Source organism: Solea solea, chromosome 7, assembly GCF_958295425.1.
Source record: "Solea solea chromosome 7, fSolSol10.1, whole genome shotgun sequence".
Lineage (NCBI taxonomy): Eukaryota > Metazoa > Chordata > Actinopteri > Pleuronectiformes > Soleidae > Solea > Solea solea.
In genome coordinates, this window is record NC_081140.1 from 13,865,071 (window position 1) to 13,878,279 (window position 13,209).

The 13,209-nt window shown below is 39.0% G+C and overlaps 1 protein-coding gene across 2 annotated transcripts; it reads right to left on the reverse strand.

The window, feature by feature from the left end:
• Nucleotides 1-833: 833 nt before the first annotated feature.
• alkbh8 (alkB homolog 8, tRNA methyltransferase) lies at nt 834-11,849 on the reverse strand. 2 transcript variants are annotated; one of them, XM_058633203.1, is made up of 12 exons: nt 11,674-11,849; nt 11,132-11,265; nt 10,943-11,043; nt 10,681-10,812; nt 10,265-10,360; nt 9,783-9,887; nt 8,983-9,053; nt 6,105-6,211; nt 5,365-5,525; nt 3,474-3,739; nt 2,424-2,573; nt 834-1,963 (listed from the first exon to the last, which is right to left on the reverse strand). In XM_058633203.1, the coding sequence occupies exons 1-12, from the start codon at nt 11,809-11,811 to the stop codon at nt 1,268-1,270; spliced, it is 2,157 nt and encodes a 718-aa protein (XP_058489186.1). In that variant the 5' UTR covers nt 11,812-11,849; the 3' UTR covers nt 834-1,267. The 2 variants fall into 2 exon arrangements, with proteins under 2 accessions (XP_058489186.1, XP_058489187.1); XM_058633204.1 differs by lacking the exon at nt 10,265-10,360.
• Between the last annotated feature and the right edge of the window lie 1,360 nt (nt 11,850-13,209).

Below are 13,209 nucleotides of genomic sequence, written 5' to 3' on the forward strand. Positions count from 1 at the left end.
TTAATCGATAAACACTTGTCAATAAAAGCCACCGACCGTGGCTTTTATGTGTGTGGGTCATTGACACTCGAGGAGCCACAGCGAACATTTTCAAAGAGCCACTGACCCATTTCCAACCTGCCACAGAGGGACCACAACAAATTACCACGCTCCACTCCACCGCCATCAATACCTCATTATTCTGCAATTTATTCAGCCTCCACAGCCAACAAGTTAAAAAAAACAAAAAGAAACTTTAAACAAGATCGTAGCGTGTGAATGCAAGACAGACAGCAAGAGGGATGAGGTGTGAAGGTCCAGAAACTTCCATTACAGAAGACATTGTTATTAACACACAAATGAACAAGCCAACAGTGACATTTGCAATATTTATAATGAAATTTCTTTCAGACGAACAAGTGCATAGTTCAACTCACAGACAGAAGGATGGGTCCAGTTTGAAAAGGACCCCTTTTGGTCCTTTGGTCAGGAGATACAGCATGTCGGTTTAGAAGATTTGATAACTAGGATGATGATGAGTTCATTGGAGCCCTACATTCCCTCTCTGGCTTCCGGGGATTAGTTCAAATGGACACTCTAAATTGAATGTAGGTGTGAGTGAGAGAGCAGATGGTTGTTTGTCTCTATGTGACCCTGCGATGGACGGGTGATCTATCCAGGGTGTGACCCCGCCATTTGGCCCTATGTCAGCTGAGATTAGCACAGCACCCGGTAGAAAATGGATGGATGGATGTTTGGTGCATTATGATAAACATACACCTTTAATCAGCTGAACAGCTCAGATATCTGACTAAAATTAAGTGTGATTTGGGATATTAAATATTAACGACTGGTCCTGACAAGGTCAGCGTTTATGTCAGGAAAGGTCCAAAAGTGATACAACAAAATAAAATAAGTACAGTAAACACAATAAGTGCACACACACAGCTTAATTACAGCTTCATGAATTCAGGGAAGACATAACAGTGAGGTAATCATGACTGCCGATCATCTACTATACAGCACAGGACACTTTGATATGTCAATTAATTTATTTTTGCCCAAATACAACATTTAACATTTATGAGGCATGTCTTGTGGAACACGAATGCAGATCATAGTAATTACTTAAAGCAGAGGTTTGAGACTTAATTAGTTTATGATCAGTTGTAAAAGCTAATTATTTTCTTCGGCATTAAACCAAATTACATTTTTATTTACATGGCATTAATAATGAATGTGTATCTGAAATAAAAACTATATATCGTGTGTGTGTGTGTCCGTTAGTTCATCTGTCTTTCTCTAATATAATGCACCAGTTTCCCTGATCGTGATAACTACTCTGTACTGTGACTCCAGCAATCTGACCGCACAGCTGCTCCAGCTCCTCCTTCTGGAACACATGGTAATAGCGGTGAAAGACTGGCTTTGGGCTGCCCTCAGATTCTGGTCTAAGAGGAGAACTGGATGTGTGTGATGTGTTATCACTGGGTTTAGATTCTGGACTGTGAGTGGTATCACTGGACGTGTTGGAGCCAAAACCTGGGCTGAGCGCACGGTCACAGTCTAATCCGGTCTTGGAACTCAAACTAGAGGGTAAACCAGAGTTATCTGAAGTCTTTGTGGGCTTCTCTTTCTTTAAATTCTCTTTTCCACTCTCTCGTGATTCATCTGCGCCTCGCCTTTTCCCTTCTTTTAGATGCCAGGGCACCAACAGATCCTGGGTGTTGAAGGCTGTGCGGTTGGTGTGCACACTAAGTTTGCCATCAGTTACTTTGTTAACATCTTGCATGCCATGAACATGAGGATTTTGTCCATCGTTGATGGAGCCGAGGTGTTCATCAGGATGCTCTTTGTTCTGTTCCTTCAGGTATTTGGACCTTTGTTTCTTGTACTCTTGTTCAAAAGCCCAAACATAAATGAGCGCTTGACCTCCAGGCTTCAACAGTCTCACCAGCTCCCTCACTGCTGCCAGCCGACGCTCCTACAACACAAAACACACAAGCACAAACTTGTCTCACACAATCAGGAACTGAAGACTCCAGAGACTAAAACCACAAACAAACCAGGCACTCAAACATTGCAAGTGTATTTCAAGGCAAAACAGACTGAGGGATTAAAGGATATGAAGCATTTTCATTTTATGAAGCAGGGAACAGGGAAATCAGTAACATACTGTGTGAAATTCAACATCTAACAAAATGCTTAATTTTAACATTGCTTATATAATCACATTCATAATGTATAAAAATGTTTCCGTCACCACCCATTAGTAACATTTAGTCCCTTTTACTAATTTACTGAACAGGAAAGCATCCCAGTTTGACCAGTGTATCTGTGTAGGTTAATATCTCAAGAAAAAAAGAAAAAAAAGAAAATAGTGCTTTGTATAAAGATGCCGTCAGACACTGTCTGCTTCTTGTGTCTGAGAGCGCTGTACGTACCTGTGTGGAGAAATGGTGTATGACAGCTATGGAAATACAGGCATCACAGGACGCAGTTCGCAGAGGTACACCGAGAGCATCAGATACAAATGCTTGGAAACCGCGCTCCGCGCAGATTTGAACAAGGGCACTGCTTCGGTCACAGCCGATCTGAACAGACACAACAAACACACGGAAAATAAACAATATGTCAAAATAATAAATCAGAGTGCACAAGTTCTGACAATGTATGACAGTGACGGAGACACAGAAATCACAGGAGGCTGTTGGCAGAATTTAGATGAATTCACACACACATATGACAACTCTATAATTTATCACAAAAATCTGGAATGGTTTCTTCAATGACATTAGGTAGAAAGTACAGACAAAATAGGAATAAAAAATAGTGGCACTACATTATTCAACTCATTTAAATGTTAAGACAACTTAAAACAAAGCTGATAATAGATATCTCCCTTCATGTGAACCATAAAATATGACCAGCATTAACATCTTCACACACTTGTAGGTAAATAGGTAAAAAAAACCAGTGCAATAATGCAAACATCTTTGACTTCCTCACTTACTTGACTGTGGAGCAAACACAAATATGGCTTATAAATCATAAAACATAAGAGGAGACTCAGCACTTGACACAGCTATTCCTTTTCATTTTACATTTATGAGAATGCTCAACATCAAATGCTGTGACATTTGCTTTGTTTTTCCTTTCGTTTTGGTCTGAAAAAGCAACATAGCCCTCCTCAGCACCGAACAAAGAATACAGACCAAATTAATTAGTGTGATTTAAATCTTGATTTGTGGAGAAAACATGACATTTGAGGATGTTGCTATTTCGAGGTTTGGTAAACATTACACAATATGTTTCTCCATTTTCTGACATTTAATGGACCAAACAACTTATCGACTGAATGATAATGTGTGTGTGTGCTATCACACAATGGTCATTATACAAGACACAGTGACAATAAAACCCAGAGTGAAAAAAAGGAATGTCCCTACAGGGAAGACTGAAGTATTGCAGCAGTAATATATGATGACACTCACAGCTGTCACCTCCGGGTTTACACCCAAGTATTTGCCATTTCCACAGCCCACATCGGCTAGCACACTGCCAGGTGGGAGCGAGGACAGAAAATGGCAAACACGAGGCCAGGGGGAGTGGCGAGTGCTGCTGAAGTGGGAGGCAATGGCATCGTACACCCGGTGCACATACTCCTCCTCCAGACGAGTTGCATCGGCATGGCAACAGGGACGTGAGGGGGGAGATGGTGCTGAGAGAGCTCTTTGACTGTCACAGGCTGAAGGAAAGGCTGGACAGAGAAAGAAAGGGAGATGAATGAACACCCATACATCCCCAACTACAACTTATATTTTGTATATTTTTAAAGAAAATACGCAAAAAAACTTTTATTAACAAGAGAAAATAAGCAGATATAAATAGTAATGGGTAAATAGTTGAGTAAACTTAGAAATAGACACATTTCTTGGTGCTAAGAACCCTTGAACACATGTATATACTGTATATTAGAAATGGACATAGCCTTTCGGTATGAAAAGTGAAGCCTACTGAACGAAGCAGGACGAGCATACCAGTCTGCTGATTACAAAAAAGAACTTGGTTTTCTGATGCGTTACTGGTCTCAGATGCTAGCATTTAGGTGTTAGTTGCAGGTGAGGTGACATCTGTATGTTCCGTTACTTCCATTTTCAAAAACTGCCTTGGTGCCACTCAAATCTCAAACCATGAGGCCTCACAGGAGTTAATTTCGCAACTAAAAGACTACATTAATTTTTACATACAGTCTCTGTTATGACATTAGCTTTGATGAGTAAAATGTGTGAAGAGAAACTGCAAATCCCAGTTTACATGTCACACGTGGTTCTTTGTATCACCTGTGTACCTGTAGGTGTTTTTGTTACCTTTTTGGGAGAATTTCTGGTATAAACACTGACATTGTCAAGACCAGTAGTACTAATGAGGACCCAAAACCTGTTTTTTTTAAAGGTGACATAGACCGGAAGCTCCAATTAACGCTGCGTTTGTGATTGTATCTGCGTCATTACCTCGTTTATGAAACCCTAAAGTTTCAGAACAAACAGTTCAGCCACTGCTGAGAAAATAGTGTTGTATTGTTTTCCTGGGCTCTGCGAAGCGGATTGACACTTCCTTAATTTGATGTCGTCATCAGAAATCCTCACCACCGTAGCGCCTCCCGGTGCGGGCACTAGTCCGGGCACATCCGGTTGCGTACATTCAACCGCAGAAGAAGAAGAAGAACTAGTCTCGTTGTAGCTGCTGAGATGCAGAGCATCCACTGTGCCAGAGGGGGAGCTGTGTATCTGAGCGCTGGCCTATCTATTACGTCACTTCCAGGTACCTGGCCAATCACAGGACAGTAGGAAAGCTCTCGTTGGCTGGCCAATCACAGCAACTGTTTGGTCTGAAACAGCGCGGCTGACGAGAGCGTCAGTGAGGAGATATTTTGATCGGCTCGTTTGCAGCGATTAGGAGGTTTTTAATCATGAAAACAAGTTAATATATGTAAGTAGACCTCCATAACTAACATATATGTGTGATACAAGCATTCTATGTCACCTTTAAAGAGACAGAGCCTCATTTCTGGGGTCCTGGTTAAAGTTAGAGGTAAGATGAATTGTGGTTAGTTAGGGATAGGCATTAACTGTTTATTGTTAAGGTTAGTAATTAGGCTTTAGTTCTCTGTGTGTCAAACACAGAGTCCATAAAGTGTCAATGTGTTCAAATTCACTTGTGCTTCTACAAATACGGTGTCAAACTTGTGATGTACAGTATATTGAAATTAATTCACACAGAGCATGTTTTTTTTTTTGTTGAGCATCATTACAGTTACGGTGGAAACTTTTCTCTCATGAAGTACAGAGTGCGTTTAATTTTATACTTCTTCAACATTCTCACCACAGTGACAGGGTTCGTGTCTGATCTTGCGGAAGGTGAAAGAAGTGCGGGTGCCCCTCTTGCTCAAGGTAAGACTGCTGTTCATCCCAACATCAGATGCTGTGTGAGCAGGGGATTGTGGGTCGCAGGCTGGCACCATATCAAACTTCCGAGGAGTAATCCTGAAAAAAAAAAAAAGAGACAAGAGTTAATGTTGTGGTAGATTAATCTACAAAACGGATACAATCAAGGACAGAGGCCCTTATACACATTTATAAATTCAGTATAATATATAGTCAGGAATTACAGTGGAACAGAGGAAGAAAGAATCTGTCACTGCTTTGAAAATCGAGAGCAAGATAAACTCACTGTCCAGCTCACTAGTTGCCAGATTTGCCAGTCAAAAGTGACCCAAGCAGAGTTTCGAATCTAAACACAATTGGTTTACTCTTCGGAAAATTAAGCTCATTAAATTTAAAATAAGTAGCTTCTGATTACTGTTTTCTAATGGATGTCTGAACAATTATTACTTAATGACATAGTGAAATGTACACAGGGAAGTTCTGCATTGGGGGTAATGGTATTTATAACATGTAAAGATTTCACCGATTTATGACTCCACTTTATGACACTTAAGTGCAGAAATCTGGCATTTTAAAATAGTTATATCACCACAATTTCCTTTTCGACACCTATTACACCACCTCTCTTTGTCTCTCCTGGAAAGAAAAACCACCCAATCTGGCAACACTGTAGCTCACCCGTGGGTCCAGAGGTATCTGCTCTCTCCCTTCATCACCAGGAGACTCCGTCTTGGCAACACAACCGGAACAAGACGACCATCAGGGTGACGGAATTCCATCACCGTCTATAAAACACAGAAAATATACATATAAAAACAGTGACTTATTATTCCTGATTTTTCAGCTTCTTAAATATGAATATGTTTTGGTTTCTTTGCTCCATGTAACAAGACATCATTCAAAGAAAACAAGACATTTGAGAACATCATCATTTCGAGGTTAAGGAAACATCGATCAGCATTTACTGAAATATTATGGATGAGGTAAATAATGAATTCATCAAGAAAATAATCACCAGATTAGTTGCAGCCCTAGTCCGTATCTCTAGGTATTGGAAAATGTCAACTGTCATCCATATTTACTTGAATTCTCTGATGGGATATTGCTCAGTTCAATTAAATTGTCTTTCATATTCCATCGGAGCCATGTTGTTGTTGTGCAGCTGCACGTCATTCAACAATAATCAACATTTTCCCCTGGAAAAGAAGCTTCAGTATTCAATTTTAAGCTTCTGACTTTCAGTAACCAGGTTTTCATAGATATTATCTGTGATAAATTAAAGGTATGACAGTGCCAATAAGCCCAATATTAAACTCCATTGTTCTCAACAGTTTCAAGTGACGTCACCCACAGAAGAGTCTCTTTGCCTGCTGCTCTCTCACTGACAACCAGGAGAGGCATCTCAGTGTTTGATCCTAATGTTTCTTTTCATAACAGGATGAGCTCTGCTGGGAAATTACATCTACACAATTTCTAACTGCACCTCTCCAACTTCTGACAGCAAGAAAATTGGATTTTGTAAACTCCACATATATGTGTGTGCGTGTGCGTAAGGGCAAGAGGGGGATAGAAAGAGGGGGCTAATGAGAGATATGCTTGTGATTGTGTGAAAGCATAATACAGACACCACCAGCAAATGATCTGATCGTTCCCTCAAACCAGAACACACAGACTCTCTCCCTTCCTCTCTGGACTGTGCTGTTTTCAGCTGAGTAGTGTCAGCTAATCAATGAAACTGGTGGAATGTGAGTACGTGATCTCTCACTTACTCACAAGCACAAACTATATAGAGAGCCAATTTGTTCATTTCTTTCTCCATATTTAAAATGCAAGAACAAACAGGTTCGGTATAAACCTGAAATGTAGGGCGGAGTGATAGGGCCGAAACATACATAACATATGCTTGCATGAAGTTTAAAGGGGTTTCATTTATGTTGACTGAAGTAGTTTACTACTTGACAGCACTGAAATCAAGTTATTTTAAAACCCAGGTGTTCAGCAGAGCTTTTATGAAGCTTTGCATCTTTTCTGCAAGAACCTAAAATGAAAATGTATGTTTTTATTACATTAGTGGAAATGACTTTGAATGTGTACTCCCTCTATAAGGGCACCATAATTACATTAATTACAAAAGAATAAAGGCCACTAAAATCGCAGAAAAATTTACTTTGTACACCCACAAAATATTAAAATACGGATATAAGTTACTGATTTAAGTGTTACTCCCCTGAATTTCATTGTTAATTTAATACAATTTTGTACTTATCATAGTCTCACCAAACTGTCACAGTCAGAGAACACACACACCTCTATATGGTTTTACGAATTTTTTTTCAAATCTCAAAATTGTGGTATGTTAGCGTCTTTATTCTCTAGTTTCACGTTCCCCCTTAGCGCCAGATAAAAAAATGTCTTCTTTGTTGTGCACTGTATACCTAAAACAAAGACTGCACTGCACTCACACACTCATTGTCATTCAGTCAGTCAGTGTGTGTGTGTATGTATTTCTGTGACAGATGATTGCAAATAGTGTTTCAGACAAGCAGAGACAGGTGGGTGTTCATCAACAGCACCACCCTGCAGAAACCATGCAGCTTCCTAGAACCACATCACATAGAGTCACACAAGGACCAGTCAAGGACAAATGAGAAGCCATATCCAGTGTTTTAAAGGAAAATTATACACATTTCTCCTTTGGTTTAAAATGTATCACAAGCAGAATGACTGTGACACCTTTAAGAAGAAGCAGCCTACTTTAATAAATGTCCACATTGCGCATAAGTAAGTATACAAGTGTGGCGGAGAGAAACAATGTTGTCAGCAGGGTGACAAAATGTTCTCAATAATCTTACAAGGACACGCACACATAAACACTATCATTTATGACAGCTGTGGCCCTGGGACAGACGAATCACACTGGTCAATGAAGCAACAGTTAATTTGACTGATCAAAGTAGGGGCAAAAAAACAGAGAGAAGAATGTCTGAAAACACCAGCTTTAAATTTACATGCAACTTCAAAAGGTCCAACGTGTAAGTGAACTCAATTGGAAGACCCCTCTGTTCATCCCTTTCCTCAATGTTGTTCTTCGTTACTGACAGGTTAAGTGTCCGCTTCAGAATGTGAAATGCACACTCTGGCTGATCTGTCCATTCAGGGTGACACAGTTCAGACACATGTGACACAAGATGGAGGCAGCAACCCTTAGGCGATATTTATTAGTCATTTATTAAAAGTGATCAAGCACTTTTATAAACATTATGGGCAGTTTTTTGTAATTGTTTTGCCAACAAACTCTCCTAAATGTTACACACTAGTCCTTTAACTCTCTCAATCCTTGCTCTTTCATGCTAAAATAAGAAAACCTTTCTTGAGACCAACAAAAATGCACCACTTTCAGTTTAAATATTGTTAACACGCCTTCAGTAACACTCACCGACACTGGCTGCACAAGCTGATTGATGACATGTAAAGCCGAGACAAATACCAAACCACAGGTCTCTGGCAGCTCACACACTCAATGCCTGAGTCACTCAATGACGCACACACATCTTACCTTTGCACCGAGGCTCAGTGACAGAATGGTGTCCTCAAAGGCAGAGTGAGTGTCCACATGAGGAGGGATACCTGCAAACATTAACATCGTCACACACCAGACAAAAAAATAAAAAAAGGTTCCTCTGACAGGATACTGCTGAGCATTTCTGAAGCTGTGTGTGTCATATGTGTCAACTCATTCTGACATTTAATGATAAATTCAGGTGAATTCGTTTGAGCATTAAAAATCATTATTATTATTAGTAGCTTTTCACCAAAAGCTTATTTTACTTTACATTACATTACATGTCATGTCATTTAGCAGGTGCTTTTATCCAAAGCGACTTACAAGGGAATTGAGTCGTCCTGTCAGGGGTGGAGTTGAACTTGCGACCATGATGTATTTGGCAGGGTACCGGTCTTAACCACTGAGCTACCCCACCCCATTATTTAATTCTTAACAAACAAACAGAATGGATGGACTGTTAAATTCTTCATGGGTGCATGATGCAAGGATTTCTGCTGCTACCTTGTGGTAGTAATGGGTAAGCTCTAAACATGAGCATTTTAATAACTTCAGAAAAAATATCAAAAGAATCTGTATTTGTATATATATTCATTGGTTTGCACACTTCTTTACAATAAATGCATGTTTGAGTTATTCACTAGGATTAATTAATAAGGCTTAAATTCATAACTTAAATACATTTTCAATACAATTTGGAGTTAGAGTAATTTAAAAATAGCATAGTATAGTACTATATTCAGAGTTTGTATGTAATAAGTTAGGTCACTTCAGATATGACTGGAATAACTCACCCTGTCCAGACTCATACTGGTTGACAGTCAGTTGGTCTGGCACAGTGTTGATGTGTCTGTTCCTCAAACACCGCTCCAGAACAGGGAGACACTCCTCAGGAAGACCTGTGAGTGTGACCATACACATAAGCTTACAACACATAAGACACATGAGCATACAACACATGTGAATCATTACTTTGTTTTATATATATGTAGTACTGTGCAAAATGCTTAAAGCATCACCAGTTTGGTAGTTTTTATGTCTGTCAAATATTGTGAATATGTATGTGAATATGTGAATATATGTATGCATAACGAATAATCTAGTAGCTGTGAACGACATCAATTGATGGTACTTAAAAAAGACAATGTTGAGGAAACTCCAGCTAAAGAAAACACAGTGTCCTCAAATCTGAGCACTGCAAACACTAATTAAAAGGTTATTGTAGGTACACATATGACAAATTAATTTATAAAAGGTGGATTATTTAACAGATTACCTGTAGGTAAAGGCTTATCCTTATCCACATTGTTGTTGTCATAGCGGAATTCAAAGCCATAATGTTTGACTCTTCTGTGCTTCAGGGCCTTTTGAGCTAAAGGTATTAAAATGAAGACATCAATCAGTTCTCAGCTTTTCAATAAATGTACTGTACTTGTGTTTGAATTTGTATTACTTACAAATTATACAAACATAAACATTAAAATGCATGATTCATTTAGACTGATGAGAAAATTGTATATTTAACACCAATATGAATTTTCAAAATAATTAATAATGCCTGATTTGAAATAGTCATCAGTAGTACCTTGTAAAAAAAAAAAAAATACTTTGTATACAATCTGTTTTTTCCAGTCAGTCCTTCTCTGTTTTTGTCTTCTTATACAGCTATTAACACATTGGACAGTTCCTCACCACTAACATCACCATCAGTGGACGACCAGTCTACAGCAGTGAGCAACAGGGCTTCTTCTTCTGGAGACACAAAATCTTCTACTAAAACTAATCCTTGAGGCAGAGAAGCAGACTTCTGTTCCTCACAGGGTACTGTACACAAACATACACAACAAATACAATGAGGATTACACCACAAACATAATGACAATCAAAGGGCTATCTTCCAACTTTCTGATAATATGTGAAGTAAACATTCATGTACAGTGTTTAGGACAAATACCTGAGCTGACATAACTGAGATAAAGTGTCACACTGTTCTCTCCACATTGAAGCTTCTGTCCATTAAGGTGGACAAGGGCTTTTCGAGCACTCTCTTCAGATCTATAGAATGACAATAATAGAGTGTAAGTTTTAAACCACAACTTTCCAGAGGTAATCAAAAATGTTTTATGAAATGCTACAACTGCACCTGTATGTGACAAATGTGTAAGGTTTGTGAGGAGGCATTATCAGCGTCTCCACCTCGCCCATTTCGTTAAGAACTGCGGAAAGCTCCTCTCGACTAACACCATTTCCCAGGCCACCATTAGCCACCACCAAACTCTACAGATGAAACAGACAAATGCAATAACAAGGGCAAGAAAAACAAAACAAAAAAACACAACAATCTGAATAAGAGAAAACAACACTCAAATTGGTATGCTTGTTAGCAAGTAAAAACTGCATTTCACTAATTGTGCTGGCTATTTAAACATTTTAATCAGGTAAATAGTGGCAAAATAGTGGCTATGATGTGTCCAATTCAATCCTAAAGAATGACAACAAATCACCATGAGGCAAGGTGGGAGGTCAAATCCATTTTTGGTGGGCAAAAACTGCATTTATTTGTATTTTATTGTGTCTTCTGGCCGCAAAGGGTAAAAACTATTAGGTGGTAGGCAACCTGCTAGCTTGACAGCTACTATACTTCCTGTGTTTGCAAACGTGTTTATTATCATAATTATAATTTACCTTGGTTGGCTGCGGTGTCGTGCTGATGCCTTCATGTTTCAGTAAAGTGTGACTGGCTTTAATTTGCTTTCGGAGAAGTTTCTTGTCCTCTTTACTCTTTCTGACGGCGCTCACGTTACTTTCCACACAGGCATCCATAGTTCGTCGTTCTATTTTGTCCGGGCACAACTACTAGTGAAGGCTAATGGTTCCGGTAGAAACTCCTCAGCTGGCAGGCGCAGCACGGAGAGAAATGTTTTTTTCTGTGCAATAGAAATGTCCTGTAGCCCAAGTGAAGAGGCTACGGAAAAAGGTATACTGCATTATTGTATTCATAAGTTATCCAAAAAGTTACTTAAGTAAGTGTAATGAAGTAAATGTAACTCGTTATTACCCACCTCTGATAGCACTTACTGATTTCTCATTATGTGCTATATGATTGCTATCTAATATGACGTTAAAACTTTCTACATTGTTACCGGCATTTATTTCCTAATCTTCATAAAAGCATTCTCTGGAGTCATCGTGGAGAGTCTGTCTTCAATACTCTCTTTCACGTATTCCTCATGTTAATCATGCTCATCTGTCTATACTTTTATCATGAAGTCCTGGCCTTCTTTCCTTAAGTAAATTCAGCTCATTGACCTTTTCCAGAACAGTTAAGTTGATTTGTCATAACAGTAAAAGCAAAAGAGGATCTAATAACTGACACTGTCTGTGTTCCAACAATTATTCCAATGCACTGCAGCAATTCATGTTCAGTGAATGAATTTCCTGTATCTGGTTATTTAGTCTAGTCCACTGTTTGTATTTTTAATTGTTATGTTTCACTGTACGTTTTCTCTATTGATAGGTGTTTCCCTTCAATGTATACATGAGGACCAATACAGGGAAATAAAGTCTATATTTTGTCAATTGCTAATGTGTCTGTGGTATTTTTAATATCACACTATCACACTGGGATTGCCTTTTCTTTGAGTCCTCTCTTTTCTGCTCTCATACCCCATCCCTATGGCGAGGGTATTTTCCTGTGGCTCCATTATAAAGCACCTACATACTGATGGTAAGTCTAGGGTGGATACCTCTCTAATCCCCTCTCAATTGCCAGACAAAAATGCTCCATGGATCATACTATAGGCCTCTTTAACTTTAACTCCGCATGCTATGGGATAGAATGTCAAAATAAAAAGTGGCTCTATTTTTATCCATCGCTGTCATCAGATTTTGGAGTATAACTGCATATTACTCATTCATGATAACACATTCATTCCACTTAATCACTTACTTTATTCATATAGAACTTTTCATACAGTTAGATGTACTTTAGAGTACTTACAGTAACATGAGCAGCACACATAAACAAACAGAATTCAACACCATATACTGTATGCCACATCAGATGTGGATTGATACAAACAATCAGTGACATTCTTGGAATGAGTGAAGGATAGTAATTGATAGATTTTGTGTATGGTTTGGTCTATGGTACAGTACAGTGCCCGGCCTGGTCACACCACTCTGCTTCCTCACTGAAAGGAGCCAATTAAATCAGATCCT